The sequence below is a fragment of the Arachis hypogaea genome, chromosome 3, assembly GCF_003086295.3.
Source record: "Arachis hypogaea cultivar Tifrunner chromosome 3, arahy.Tifrunner.gnm2.J5K5, whole genome shotgun sequence".
NCBI lineage: Eukaryota > Viridiplantae > Streptophyta > Magnoliopsida > Fabales > Fabaceae > Arachis > Arachis hypogaea.
In genome coordinates, this window is record NC_092038.1 from 134,680,560 (window position 1) to 134,695,976 (window position 15,417).

Here is a 15,417-nt window from a genome sequence, read left to right on the forward strand (position 1 = left end):
GCCTTCTCCATCTCCCGATGATTCCAGACCGGACGATGATCCTGCTCCTACCGTCATGCCTCCTCCTCCCGCTCGTTCTTCTAGGGTAAGGAATCCACCTCCTCATCTTCTTGATTATCATTGCTTTTCTACTATTCTTCATCAACATGAACCTAAGACATTCAGAGAAGCCTCCTCCAACCCAAATTGGCAACAAGCAATGCAAGAAGAATTACAGGCACTTGAAAAAGCACACACTTGGGATCTGGTTGATCCTCCTTCTGATCAGGAAGTTGTGGGCAGTAGATGGGTATACAAGATCAAGACTCGCTCTGATGGCTCTATTGACCGTTATAAGGCCCGCTTGGTTGCTCAAGGTTGTACGCAAGAGTATGGTATTGATTATGAAGAGACTTTTGCCCCTGTCGCTCGCCTTACGTCTGTTCGAGCTCTTCTTGCCATTGCCGCGGTTAAAAAATGGTCTCTCAGTCAGATGGATGTGAAGAATGCATTTCTTAATGGGGATTTGAAAAAGACAGTCTATATGAAACCACCTCCGGGATATCCTTGTCCTTCTGATAAGGTTTGTCTCCTTCGCAAGGCACTTTATGGACTTAAGCAAGCTCCTCGTGAATGGTTTGACAAGTTCAACACTACCATATGCAGTCTTGGTTTTACTTCTAGCCCTCATGAGAATGCGCTCTTCATTCGTAAAAGCGAACGTGGAGTTGTTCTTCTACTTTTGTATGTTGATGACATGATAATCACTGGGGATGATGTTGATGGTATCTCTGCTCTCAAGGCCTCACTTCACCGTACCTTTGAGATGAAAGATCTTGGTTCTCTCAGCTATTTTCTTGGTCTCGAGGTCATCTCCACCGATGATGGCATCTATCTCTCTCAGGCTAAGTATGCTTCAGATCTTCTTGCTCGTGCTGGGATTACAGATAGTCGCACTGAGTCTACTCCTCTTGAGCCTAATGTTCGATTTACCCCTATGGATGGCACTGTTTTGGATAATCCGACTCTCTATCAACAGTTAGTTGGCGGTCTGGTCTACTTGACTGTCACCCGTCCAGACATCGCCTATCCGGTTCATGTACTTAGTCAGTTCTTGTCAGCTCCTCGTACTACTCACTATGCGGCAGTTCTGCGCATTCTTCGCTACATCAAAGGCACTCTCTTTCATGGTCTTTATTTTTCTGCCCATTCCTCTTTATCTCTTCAGGCTTACTCCGATGCTGATTGGGCTGGTGATCCCACTGATCGTCGTTCTACTACTGGTTACTGTTTGTTTCTTGGCGACGCTCTCATTTCTTAGCGTGCTAAGAAGCAAACGTTCACTGCTCGCTCAAGCACAGAAGCTGAGTACCGTGCCCTCGCTGACACCACTGCTGAAGTTGTCTCGGTTCGTTGGCTTCTCGAAGATTTGGGTGCTCCTCAGTCGTCCCCTACTGATGTTTTTTGTGATAATCGCAGTGCTATTCAGATCGCCCATAATGATGTCTTTCATGAACGCACCAAACACATTGAGCTTGATTGTCACTTTGTTCGGCAACGTATCCTTATTGATGCTATTCGTCTCATTGCTGTTGGAACACTAGATCAGACTGCTGATATCTTCACGAAAGCTCATCACCCGACTCGTTTCCGGACTTTGTTATCCAAACTCAAGTTGGTATCCTTAGCTCCCACTTGAGTTTGAGGGGGATGTTAGAGAATCATTAGCATTAATTAGGATCAATTAGTATCGTCTATATTTATATAGTATATCTGTATATTAATTATAGGATTCTATGCCTTTATTACTCTGATTCATTTAGCACCTATAAATACCTCTTGTATATTGTACTTTTGAACATAACTCAATAATACACTTTTCAGATCACTCTCTCAGTCTCTTGTATATTAACATGGTATACTATATAAATATAGACGATACTAATTGATCCTAATTAATGCTAATGATTCTCTAACATTTAAAATGAGTCAGATCCACAAAGCGGTTCGGTCCAAATGGCGAGAGGTTTGAGCACCTTGCATTTCTGAACTTGGTGCAGAATGTGGTTTGTTTGATATGGTCTTACATAAGTGAGCCCCTGTTTTACTTCTTTATTTGGTTCTTTCATTTCTGCAAGTTACAGTGTAGAACGAAAGAAATTCTGTTTGTTCTATTTTGTGTTTATGCGCGTTTTAGTGTGGTTGCTTACGTTAATTTGATATTGCAAAATAATAATAATACAGTGATTAAGATATGGCCAAGTGGGAGTAGTGGTGGTGCACCTTGGTGGTCTTATTGGAGTTGTGAAATTACCAACACTATTGGTCCAGCGATGGGAATTGAAGCACTCAAGTATATTAGTTACCCGACTCAGGCATGTTACTTTTCTTCATTGTATGAGCTCTTCAAACTGTTTTTTTTTTTTTTGAAAAGAGGCCTTTTTAGAGATTTTGGACCTATCTCCATTGCAGGGATGTGATATATTTCTGTGTCTTCAGTATACTGGTTTTTAATGGTGGTGTATTTGCTTTGTTGTCTGCTTGCAGGTATTGGCAAAATCCTAAAAAATGATTCTAGATCAGCATATGTATATCACTGTCACTATTTCATGCTCCAGAAAAACTGAATTTATTTAGGATAATTCAAATCAATTCAAAGTGGTATAGCCTTTTTATGTCTAATTGGGTTCAAATAGAATCACATTAGGTGGAACACCATGTTATTACCCATCGCGTAGTAACCTTGCATTTATGAGTAGTAATGCATTGTGTTTAATCATTTCTATTTGTGTTTCACATCCTTTCATATACTTATAGGAGATTAAAGATATCTATTTGGTGAAGTTTGGGAAAAAAAAAAAAAACATTGTTTCCTTACCGCTTACCACCTCTAAGTATGTAAAAATGGAGAAGCCTGAAGCCTATGGTCATTTTTTATATAAAAGCGTTCTGCCATGCATCCTCTAGTTATTTACATTTTAGTAGTTATTTTATATTTCATAACAAGTACTCATTTTACCATGATACAGTTATGTTGATGGGTACTATAGTGTATGGTATAAGATACACTTTTCCAGAATACGTCTGTACATTCCTTGTTGCTGGAGGGGTATCAACATTTGCGCTTTTAAAGGTTAGGAACTTATCAGAATAATACAGAAAATATTTACTATATGGATACACTTTCCCATGTTGCCTATAAAAAATTCACGTGGATTGAGAATGCAGCTTAGCTTTCAAATTTCTCATCTTTGCTTATGCTTATTGGCAGACTAGCTCAAAGACTATGAGCAAGCTAGCACATCCAAATGCTCCCCTTGGATATGGACTATGTTTCCTGAACCTTACATTTGATGGATTTACAAATGCAACTCAGGATTCCTTAAAAGCAAGGTAAAATAAGCAAACCTTGTCCTTCGATCTATCTGATTGCTTGTAAACTGCAAAATTTTTGGATTCTTGTACTTCCTTGACATAATTTTTTCCCCTTCTTGATTCACTGACTCTGACTTTTTCCTATTATTCCAAGATAATGATGTGTATAAGTAAAATTATGATGAGCATAATGACACTAAATGTAAAAATTTTTTAGTTCTATTTTTCGGGTGTTTGAATGTTGACCTTTCAGCAATGTTTAGATTTTAGAATGGGAGATGATTCATATTTAAGACTATAGCAAGTGTTATTAATTTAATGCAATTACTGGTTTTTGTTACTCAGGTACCCTAAAACAAGTGCTTGGAATATTATGTTGGGAATGAATTTATGGGGAACCATATACAATATGATTTACATGTTTGGCTGGCCCAGTGGAAGTGGATTTGAAGCTGTTCGCTTTTGCAAACAGCATCCAGAGGCAGCATGGGATATTCTTCTCTTCTGCTGTTGTGGTGCTGTGGGCCAAAACTTCATATTTTTGACAATAAGCCGATTTGGCTCTTTGGCTAACACCACCATTACTACCACTCGCAAATTCGTTAGCATTGTGGTATCTTCTGTGTTGAGTATAAATCTGCTTTCAACAAAACAATGGAGTTGTGTTTGTATGGTATTCACTGGATTGTCATACCAGATCTACCTCAAGTGGCAGAAGCTACAACGACTGCAGAAGAGAAAAGCCACTTGAGGAGCAACCTTCAGCAAATTTGAATTCACACGTTGGTGTTGGCTCATTTGCCCATCAACCATTGTTATATCTTGATAACCTTAAAAGTTTTGATGAACCCAATTTAGATTTATAAGAATTTCATAGAAATGTTTCTTTAATATAGTTGTAATTGTACTCCGGGCAATATACCATCCATTCATCATTTGATCTCAATGTAAATGTAGTTCATATCTCATTCCGTTGTGGATAAGTGGTATGTCGGAATGGAATAATGGCTATATTCAATTAACATTACACCCGTTGTAATTTGATATTGATAAGTGATAACTCTAATTGAGTAGATGCTATTTTTTGAAATAGAAGTTAAGGTTGAATATTTCATTTCTTCTTGGTTCATATATTTATTTTTACATGCCAAAACTTCATTTTATGTACAATTCCTTGCCTACTTTCTATAAGGTGAGTATAGCAAACTATCTTTATATGAGAAATAAGAGAATATAAATTAGCCATTAGAACTAAATAAATAGTTTGGATTAAATTTTGAAATAAAATCCACTCATTTGCACCTTCCTTATTTGTTTCGTTGAAACTATTAAATGATTAGGATTAAAGTATTGTCTACCATTTTGTGATTAAAATTTATCCAAGTTCCATCTTGTAAATGTGATTTATCTCCAAACTTGATCTTCCCTCCATCATCAGTGATATGAGCCCTGCTGCATTACAGTAGGAGAATATTTTAGCATCATTCTTTGTAGAATTTGTCCATGGGATTCATAATGTGTACTTTACCTCATTTTCTTGATAGAAACAGCAGATTCTGATGTTGCATCTGTGTATAATCATGTTGGAAAATAATTTTCTTGTTATTTGAATTGATGTGTGATGAAATGCTGTTCTCTTTAGCTAAATTAAGCTTCATATTTTTGCCTCTTTCTGCAAAGCGTAGAGAAGCGAAGATTTGTAGAAGAAACATGTCACCACATTAAAGTATCAGCCAATGAGGAGAGCACCGATATTCTACACATAAAGAACCCTAATGACCCTATCTAGTTTAATTTTATTTCTACCCCGAGACTATTGGCTTGCCTAGAGTAATTTCATGTTAGTTTTCATTGCCGATCGAAGTTCCATTTAAGGTCAATGAGTTGCTTCACGCACAAGGCAAATTTAAACCCTAACACTTGTTTAAACGGATTAATAAACTAACCATTAATTTTTTATTTTTTGGACACAACCATCCCAAGTTTGTTACTATGTTTTTTTCATTATATGGGCTCTTCATTCTGGAAAGAAGCTTTTTTAGAGATTTTGGGTCTATCTCCCATTGCATGGCTGTGATTTATTTGTTTATTTCTGTGTCTTACTAGTTTTTAAGTGCGGTTATTTTTGTTTTCTTGTCTGCTTGGAGGTACTGGCAAAATCTTCAAAAACTGATTCCAGGTCAGTACATGTATATCACCAGCACTATTTTATGCTCCAAGAAAGCTGAATTTTATTTAAGATAAATCAAATCGTTTCAATACCACAAAAAATATATATATATATATCGAATCAATTCAAAGTGGTATAGAATTATTTTTTTTATGTCTATTTGGGTTCAAATAGAATCAGATTAGGCGGAACATCATATTATTACCAATGGCATATTAAGTTGCATTTATGAGATGCACTGTGTTTAAGCTTTCTATTTTTGTTTCACATCATTTCACATTTTCACTTACAGGACATGAAAGATATATATTCGGTAAAATTTGGGGGAAAAATATTTCCTTATTGTTTACCATCTCTATGTATGTAAAAATGGAGAAGCCTATGATTGTTACAGTTGGGATGCGTTATGCTGTTATATACATATTCACTTTTAAATAGGGGTGTTCAAAACCGATCCAATTCGAACAAAACCGACCAATCGAACCAAAAAAACCGATAATCAAATAAACCGAAAATCGAAAAAACCGAAAAAAATGAGATTTTGCAGTTTTTCTGCGGTTCGATTCGGTTTTCGGTTTTGATAAGAAAAACCCTAACCGAACCGAACCGAACCGGTTTTATAAAAAATCCTAAATTAAACCTACCGGGCTACCCCCAAGCCCAAATGACCTAACAGCCGCAGCAACAACATAACCCTAACTCTCTTCTTACCCCTTTGCCTCCAATCCTCTGAACCCTCAGCAGCGCCTTTTGATCTCCTTTTCCCTTCCTCTTCGTTCTTCTGCTCCGCGCCTCCACCATTTCTGCCGGCCTGCCGTTGGACAACACCAACCCTGACTCCCGTCCCGCGGCGCTGTTCTCTCCTTCTCCCTTCCTCGTAGCACCGCTCTCTCTCCGTCGTCCTCCCTGGCACGGCTCCACGCAACACGTCGTCGTCCTCTCCCAGCAGCACGCCATCGTTCTCCACGGATCCACGAAGGCCGCAGCAACACGCCGTCGTCCTCGTAGCGCCTCTCTCTCCGTCGTCCTCCCTGCCCTCATCCAGTCTGTCTGTATCAGCAAATCATCAAGAATGGAGCCTGAGTCAGGTTGGTTCTTCTACTTCTGATCCGGCCTCTTGCTATTTTTTGCTTTTTGATTTTCTGTGTTCTATTGATTTTTTTACTTCTTGATTTACTGTTCTCTCTTTTAATTTTTGCTGGCTGCTGCTAAGATTATCTTTTTTTTTAATTTGTTAATTATTAATTTTAATTTGTTAATTAATCCTTATTATTTCTACTGCTACTGTTAACTGTTATGGTTTATTGTAGGTTCATATTTGTTCACTAGTTTGAAATTGATATGAAGCAAATCATGAATAGGGGGTTCTTGCTACAGGAGTGGTAAGTGGCGAGTTAGACTAATGAATCTGTTTAATGCTTCTTTTTAAATTGTGAAGTAAGGGGAAATGATTGCGATTTAAAGAAAAAATGAATACTTAGCTGAAAATAGTTATGTTAATGAGAAGGAATTTTGAATTTACCAATTATGGAGATTTTCAGTGATTACAATTTGTGCTAGTTTTAGAATATTATGGCTGAGGAAGATTGATGCTATTGAAACTTGGTTGATTAACAGAGTAATTGGAGAAATCTACTTTACTAATGCTTTAATTGTGAGATGCAGGTCAGAAGTTTTGTTTTTACAAAGGGTCTGCCAGCATTGCATAGTAGCAGATATAAAATTCATCAACAAAGCCACTCCATTTCTGAGGTTAGTTAATTTATGCACACTGCTATACTGCTCTGAATCCCATTTCTTATAGTTTTAAAGCTATATCATATTTCACTTTCTTTACATAGAAGCTTCTACATTGCAGAACAGAATTAAAAAAAATCTGTTTGAGTTGCTACATTATTTATAAATTTCACTGTTAGGATATCCATAACTGTAGATGTTCTCCAGAGAAGCTTAAACTAGTTCGATGATTTATTGTTATTCTATTTTTGGTTTTGATTCACGGTTGTGTTGATATTTAATGTTGTATCTTAATATCTTTGCAGTTTGGTCATAATATGAGGGATAATATTGGTGAAAGTGAAGGTGGAACTAGTGGAATGGTGGACATGTAATGCTCCTCCAAACAAATCTGCAAATATAAGATCACCAACAAATTGATTGATTGAATCATTTTTTTCACTAATCTAGTTTTTTTTTTATAAATATTATTTGTTATGATTGTTCCTTGTTTTATAGAAGTTGTATCCACTCCTATCCTTTTTTATATGTTTTATATGATTCTTCCTTCTTTTTTTTAATTTTGTATCATTATGAATTTATGATGAGCTATGTGCTCATATTGTTCATTGTTTTTGTCTGAATTAATTAAAAAAACCGAACAAACCGAACCAAACCAAACCGATTTTAATTGGTTTGGTTTGGTTCGGATGGTCTTGGCAAAAAAACCGAACCAAACCGAACCGCAGTTTTAATAAACGATCGTATCGGATGGCTTTTCCTTAAATAACCGAACCAAATCGCACTGCGAACACCCTTACCTTTAAATACACTAAAATCTTTAATGGAAATACAAACTCAAAAAAAAAATATTTATTTGTGTTATTACTTATTTGTGGTATTAAAATAAATATATAAAAGATCATTTCTTTAATTCTTTTACAACAGTTAAACTAAAACACAGTCCCCTAAGATAAGGGTCTCATAAAGTTCTATGATAACATATGATTGTGTAACTGTAACTTAAATCTAGACTTTGAATCTGTGACACTAAAAAAAATCTATTGAAAATTGTAAATAATAGTACTTGCAACTTGCAAGTCAATGAAAATACTTAGTGAAGAGAACAATTAGATAGAATTAGCTGGTAGCATCACTTTAGAATTCTCAAATGACAAATATGTTGCTAAAAAGACACTTTTGTTGGATAGAGAGTGCTGCAGGATTGATTGAAAAAGCACTTATTTAGTACTAAAAGTTAAACATTTTATCTAAATTTCTCACCCTTGAAATTGCATACTTGCATGGAATTATATGAAGAGCACTACAGATTTTCAAAAAACTCACTAAAAGTGTTGACTGTGTAGTCAAAAGAGTCATAGGTGCAGTTTGCCTTTAATGAAGAAAGTTAAGAGTAAAGGAAGGCGCTTTATTTTGTAGATAGCTCCCTCCTTCTTTATGAGCTAATGCCTTTTTCATATTCATCATTATATTATGTTATGTAATGCCTTCTGGATTCCACTTCACAACCACCATCAACAGCCATGGAACTAACTCATTAAGATGAACTCTTGTTCCACACAGCACAACAAGCACTCCATGAAGGAAAGCTCTGCAATCTGCATGCAGCATGAATCTGCCACAACACAACACAGGGTCCCTCTATCTTATGTAAGTACATAATTTTGTCTAGAACCCTTTTTTCTTCTTCTGTATGAAAGGACAATGTAACCTGTCTGTTTTCTTGTTCAGAGAGTGAGAGAATTTGTTTATGCCTAATTGGGATTACTTGTTTGAAGAATTCTCTAGATTTGGTTGTGTAAGAAATAGATACAACATTGAGCACACCAAAACCAAAATACCACTCAATTATACTTAAGTTTCAGTACATCAGAAACAAAAAAAAGGGGAAGATAATTTATTCTATAATCTATGCACACCAAAAACAAACAAATAAGAATCTAGGTTCCAACTAATTAATGAAAATCCTCTATTACACACTTCTTTCCCCCCCTTTTTTTGCAACTTTTCTCTTTATGTTTTTGTTCATTATATGTAGTAGGAAAGGCGATATGCCAATGTATACATATGCGCAAGATGACTAATGATAACACACCAGGCTCTGTACATAAAAAAAAGGCAAAATGCTGGATTGGAGAAAAACAAACCCAGAATAATGTGAAAAGAAGACAAACCAAAGAATCACACTCTAAAAGCACACTGATTTTTGGTGCCATTATCTAGGAGGTAACCCTTGAGTGAAGGGAAGGATATTGTTAGATATGTTGAAGATGGCAAGAACATACCATTACATTCTTGCCAAGGGTATGCCTTTCAAAGTTTTAGGGCAGAATAAAATTGAAATGTTTCTCAAACTAGGCAAAGAAGGATGTCAAGGATTCAGAAAGGGGAAAATAACCTATGGATATTGAGATCTAGGATTGTAAACTGTCTAGTAGGGCTCTTTTGCAGGGTGGCGGTTGTGATGGTTGAGCACTTGGGTTGAGAGATGGAGACTCCACTCCTAGTGTTTTCCTTAAGAAGTTCCTTTCCTGAAAGAAGTTCAAGAACAAATGGTTAGTCTAGCTTCAAACTTTGATAAATTGGAATGCATGACAAGAAAAAGGGTCACGACTAATTGTCTAATTGCTCATAGCAAGTATACAGATGAAACTAATTAGGAGGAGATAACAAAATATGCTTCATGGCTATGTATTTAGTACTGTTATAGTACTCTAGTCCTTCTGTTCTAGAGCTTAGCTTAATTATGATTTAAGCAATGCAGATGCTCATATCATCTATCAACTTCCACTCTCTTACATTAAAACCTGTTTCCGATTGTATAACTATCTCCAACTTACCAACCCTCTTCTGTTCTAAAATAATTACCAGTGAACCTTTTTTTCACTTTCCTTTTATTACCCCTCAATCAATGATATTGGTATTCTGTTAGTAGTTGACCTATGTTTTGGATGCTGTCTTCATCTGCACCGGAACGGACCTAGAAACTAGAAAGTAGCAATTTATTCTTTATTGATAACTTTGGATCTATAATCTGCTTACTGCAGTTAAAACATGATTTGATTCCACTGATCCAACACCACACCTAAATTGCACTGCATTATCATGTTACTGCTGGAATGGATAATTTAATAGCTTTCTCGAAGTCCTGCTTCTGATTCATATTGATTATTGATTTTATAGGAACATTGGTTCAGTGGGGTTTCCAAATATATAATGTTATTAACAGTATATTCATACTTGTTAGTTGTTACTATTACTGTGATAGTATTTCTGTTGGTCTTAAAATTGTTTAATCCCAAGGTGTTTGGGTAACTTACACTTTCCGAAAATTCTGGGCTGGGAATCCCTGCAGCCAAAGATCTGAATATCGGAGTTACTTGAACAGGGGAACCAAACTCCACTCTTGATGAGGCAGAAACAGCGCTATCATTGTTTATTTGTTCTTCCGAATTCAGCAGCATATCTACTATGGAAATATGTATATCTTATTAGCATTTTGGTTCATTAAAATGAGAAGGGTATTAATACATGAAGGAGAAAAATGATAGAATTTTCATTCTTAATAATGAATTATGTTACCTTGATCCAGGGTTGCAGTAACTAGAACACCTCTCTCACATCCATCTGCTTCTTTCTTATCTTCAATTTGTGTGGTTTTCATTTCAGTTTCTATATCCCGGTGTGAAGAGTGTTCCATAATGTCACCAGCTGAGAGAGGGAGGATAGTTGATCCTGTACTGTATTCAGAACTGGCTGGAGAGTCTTCATACAGATCCATTTGCCTGAATCATATTAAAAAAATATTAGTCTTCTTGTTAAGCATACAGGAAATTATATTTTTAAAGTCTTTAAAGTACCTCCAACATGGCTGGCCTCCCTCGTTACTACTCAAGTCTTCAACCATATTTTTAAGATCAGCAAGCTTTAAACCTTGAATCTTGCATTTCGGGTTGTTTGCTTCTTTGGTTCGGTTCAAAAACTCTTGAAGAACCTAGCACCAATCCAAAGTAGTGTCAGTTGAACTCTACAAAGTAATGGCATTTCTCATATCTGCTCAAGAATGACAGTTACTTCAGACTTCTTAAAGGCAAGGTCAACTTCCTTTAATGATTCATGTCTCTTGCCATCTTCATGACTAGAGAAATTGCAGATGTTCTGGAAAGTATATGAATATGAAATGCCTAGTACTTTACAGTTACATTTTGATGCTACAAATGTGACCTCTATGATTCTGCTTTGGTTCTGTTGATGCTGAACTTTTATTAGAGACTAGAAATATGTTGTCTCTACTAGAGGCTGTTCTCATGAAACCAACTACATATTTCAATTATGACAAAAACATAACGTGCTCAATGCTCAAAATCAAAACAATACAGGCCAAGAGATTATGGAGGTTCACCTTCCACGTGTTTTCAAGACTTTGGTCCATGTCCTCTGTATCAATATTTTGAGCTAGTGAGCTAAGCAACTCTGCTTGTTGCATTAATGCATCTATTTTTGGGTCATCCCTTTTTAGGAATGTTCCTTGAGTTTTATTATTTTGAGCTGCAAAGGCATAATAAACCAGTTTAATATTAGAATAGGAGGATGGCCAAAGTTACATTTGCTGAACATCTTAACTGCAACTTGTTTTATGCTTTAAGTTTCAAAATTTGAGAATCATGTTATGTATGTAACTAATAAAATTCAATTTGGAGATAGTTACCAGAACTACTAAACTTGGCATTGCAAATTTGAAGCTCGTCTAGCAAATTGTTTATGTTTTGTGAGTTTTGAGCTAATACTGCGAATGGTGTCCTTGGATGCTGATTTATCGAAGTTCCATTTCGCAAATGTGATCTATCTCCAAACTTGATCTTCCCTCCATCATCTGTGATATGAGCCCTCCTGCATTACAATAGGAGAATATTTTAGCATCATTCTTTGTAAATTTGTGTATTGGGATTCATAAACCGTACTTTACCTCATTTTCTTGATAGATATAGCAGATTCTGATGTTGCATCTGTATTATAAGCATGTTGGAAAACAATTTTCTTGTTATTTGAATTGATGTGTGATGAAATGCTGTTCTCTTTAGCTAAAGCTTCATATTTTTGCCTCTTTCTGCAGAGCGTAGAGAAGCGATTTTTCACAGCATTATCCGTTCTGCATACAAAGCATGATCAATAAGATTTGAATGTTCACACAATTTCCATTCTGAATGTGCATGAAGAGGAGAATGACTTTTGTTACCTTCCTGAAACCACTTTCGCTATTTCTGTCCATCTGTTGCCATATAATTTTTGAGCCTGCAAAGAAAATTGCAGGAAATTAAAGCCACAAAACAGATTTACTGAAATATGGATAGGCTAGAGTAGCAAATCAAGCTTGTTCTGTAGACTTTTTCATTGAAATCCAAGTTCTTAAAGTTGTGTAGATTCCTAATCTTATACAATAAAGTAAGCTTGTTAAACTCGAATGGAATATCTAACTTTTGGAGAGAGGAAGCAAGGATATACCTCACATAAGAGCAAGTCTTCCTCTGGTGACCATCCACCTTTCTTGAAATCAGAATTCAAGTAAGTGTACCATCTGATATTTTATTAGTTACTTAAGAATCAGATTGGTAACAACAATAATAATAACAACAACAACAAAGCAGAAGATCAAGGAAATTCAAAATACACAATAAGCATTTCAAAATCTCCACCTTCTTCTGCACTGTCTTGTCGTTTTGTCCTTGAATTTAGAAGCAATAATTGCCCAACTGCATATAGTTTTTTGGCAATAACAAGAACCCATTTTAATGTTACTTCAAGGAAGGAAAGAAGCAAAAACAATGGTAACCCAGGAGAGGAAGAATTAGTACTTTTCAGTTCCATGGATACCAATCTGCTCTCTCAGTATATCATCTTCCTGAAACTTGCATAACCAAGCATAAGACAATATTCAAATGCAAATGGATTCATAAGTAGACAAAGAACTATTATTAAACAATAAAAAAAAAATGCAATAGAGGGAATAAGTTTTTACCTCTTGAGTCCAAGTTACAATGTGACCCTTCTTCTTAGATTCTCTGTTACACTGTTCTTCCTGTTTCTTCATTTTTTGATTTGTCTCTCAAAGGTGTTTTTCTATTGAGGTGGCTCTCTTACTTGCATGCTAAAACCAAACGCTCCACCTCTGTAAAATAATATAAAAGCTATTATGGTTTGTGGATGAAAAAAAATGAAAAAAAGGGGGCAAAAAAAAGAAGGTGGAACCACTTCTTCTTTCTCTTTCATTGGCCTTTACCTATAACAAGCATAAATTCCATTTCCAAAAGACATTACCAAAAGGTACTCAACTGAAAAATATAATAATAAAAAAAAGGAGTATTACCCTCTAAAAAAATTGCCTCGGATACTAACTTTTCAGACACCCTCCTTTTGATCTCAGTCTCTATATTCTGCAGTCAAAGAAGAACAGAAGAGAACTGAACACAATCCAATGCTCAAACCAGAGATGCCAGAATAACATGAAATGAAGAAAAATAGAAAATGGGCAGTGAATAATATAAAAGTGGATTGTCAAATGGTAAATGGGATTGGATCAAAATCTTGAATTTCTCCAAACCCAAATAAGTACCAACTACCAACCAATTTATTTGATGTTGTGCTAATGTGTAACTAATAATCCAGAAAAAAGTGCTGGATCTAAACAAATTTCAGAAACTTTGGGGGATACACAAATGAGGTGAAAGTAAGAGTAGGTTCAAACTCAAAAAATTGTTAGGTAGACACAAAATAAAATTGTACCTCAACTATATGAAATTTTGTGCCGTTTGTTGTGATACCATCTGAGTTAAACTAAAAGAAAAAAAAAATCTGGTAAGAACCAATCAAAGTGAGCAGCAACGCTGTGGAGTGTTGGAAGTTGGAAGTGAACCAAAGACTTTAAGACCAAAGTAGTAAGATTGATCTGTCTCATATCATATTTCAACAATGTTTTCGTTCTCTCTCCAACTTTTCAAAACGGTTGAGTTGGGTGGTTCTCTTTTCTTGCAAGAAAGAATCAGAGGGAGAGAAAACATAAAGTCATAAACTAATAGGAGCAAGCGAGCAGGATTAATTAATTAATATAGTTTAACTTAGGTTAGTGTGCGGGTATAAGGGGAAGTTTGAATGTAACGCTGAATTCCATGAGATGAGAGGGTCCTGCAATGTGACTTGTGCAGTGTCAAGTGTCTAGTGTGCACAGTGCAGTTTATATAATAATAATGCCCCACTTTCACAGCTTGCACCTATGTAACACTACCATGTGTGATCAAATCATATGTATCTATAATCTAAGTTATCTTAGTTAATTATGCATATGCATTGGAGTATATCATAAGGTTATTATAAAAATGATATCTAAGTGAGGGTTGATACTAATGTAATTTTTTATAATAAAAATGTTTAAGGGTATATATAATAGAGGAGTGAACATCATGTACAACAGCTGCATGCATACATAATTACTTGGCTATATGAATTTTGAAATTTTGTGAATTTTAAGGTGACATGAGACTGTGCGTGACACTTAACAATATCTAGGCTACACCGCCCACTCTTTTGCATTGAAATTTTAATGGTTCATGACTTCATGTGTCTTATTCATCTTTTCATTATGTTCATGCCAAATGTACAACCACAACTTCATGCATGATTTTCATTTCTTCTATAGAATTTAATTACATTAGTCATAGAAAATATGGAGAATGCTTGTTTTTTATTGTTTTATAATTGATTTTGTTAAAATAAATTTTAGTCAAGATTGATTATGAAACTAAAACATAAAGTGATTTATATTTGGTAATTTAAATTTTACTAAAATTAATATTATTTGGATCTTGTAATCGTAGTTGTAAAACATATTTTTAAATTTTTGGACTTTAGTAGGTATTAGGATTTTTTTAAAATAAATAAATTAAATTATTTTAAAATTATTTATATTTTAACAAAATAGGTATACATATATTTTGTATATGTTCAGTTGCTTGGATCCTGAACGGATCGGATGCAGTAGAGATTAAGAGATGGTGGGGTGACTGGCTCTGGCTCACCTTCGCGCGTTGGGCCTCCTGGGTTGTTGAGAAGAAGAAGAGGTCGGGGTGTGAGGTCCTGCCAAATAGCAATTTGGTGTAGAGGAG

The 15,417-nt window shown here is 35.5% G+C and overlaps 2 protein-coding genes and 2 long non-coding RNA genes across 7 annotated transcripts; 3 read left to right on the plus strand and 1 right to left on the minus strand.

Moving 5' to 3' along the window:
- Window positions 1–2,883: 2,883 nt before the first annotated feature.
- On the plus strand, window positions 2,884–4,427 carry LOC112734052 (UDP-galactose/UDP-glucose transporter 3-like). The gene is made up of 4 exons (XM_025783236.3): window positions 2,884–2,905; window positions 3,009–3,112; window positions 3,251–3,372; window positions 3,700–4,427. Exons 1-4 carry the CDS (start codon window positions 2,884–2,886, stop codon window positions 4,103–4,105), a joined length of 654 nt encoding a protein of 217 aa, XP_025639021.2. The 3' UTR covers window positions 4,106–4,427.
- Window positions 4,428–6,169: 1,742 nt separating this feature from the next.
- On the plus strand, window positions 6,170–7,869 carry LOC112734055 (uncharacterized). The gene is made up of 4 exons (XR_003168322.3): window positions 6,170–6,612; window positions 6,835–6,906; window positions 7,190–7,276; window positions 7,567–7,869. It is a non-coding gene; the product is annotated as an uncharacterized lncRNA (long non-coding RNA).
- A 768-nt stretch (window positions 7,870–8,637) lies between these two features.
- LOC140181999 (uncharacterized) lies at window positions 8,638–11,750 on the plus strand. The gene is made up of 2 exons (XR_011877761.1): window positions 8,638–8,911; window positions 10,931–11,750. It is a non-coding gene; the product is annotated as an uncharacterized lncRNA (long non-coding RNA).
- On the minus strand, window positions 9,079–14,464 carry LOC112734054 (transcription factor MYB88). Of its 4 annotated transcripts, none has more exons than XM_072227927.1 (14): window positions 14,042–14,464; window positions 13,626–13,692; window positions 13,278–13,427; window positions 13,114–13,160; window positions 12,955–13,011; window positions 12,764–12,836; window positions 12,498–12,553; window positions 12,228–12,410; window positions 11,970–12,151; window positions 11,664–11,809; window positions 11,122–11,255; window positions 10,844–11,046; window positions 10,582–10,727; window positions 9,079–9,792 (listed from the first exon to the last, which is right to left on the minus strand). In XM_072227927.1, exons 3-14 carry the CDS (start codon window positions 13,347–13,349, stop codon window positions 9,676–9,678), a joined length of 1,416 nt encoding a protein of 471 aa, XP_072084028.1. In that variant the 5' UTR covers window positions 13,350–13,427; window positions 13,626–13,692; window positions 14,042–14,464; the 3' UTR covers window positions 9,079–9,675. The 4 variants fall into 4 exon arrangements, with proteins under 4 accessions (XP_072084028.1, XP_025639022.1, XP_029147612.1 ...); XM_025783237.3 differs by having other exon boundaries at window positions 10,582–10,730; XM_029291779.2 differs by having other exon boundaries at window positions 13,114–13,166; window positions 14,042–14,462.
- Window positions 14,465–15,417: the final 953 nt, after the last annotated feature.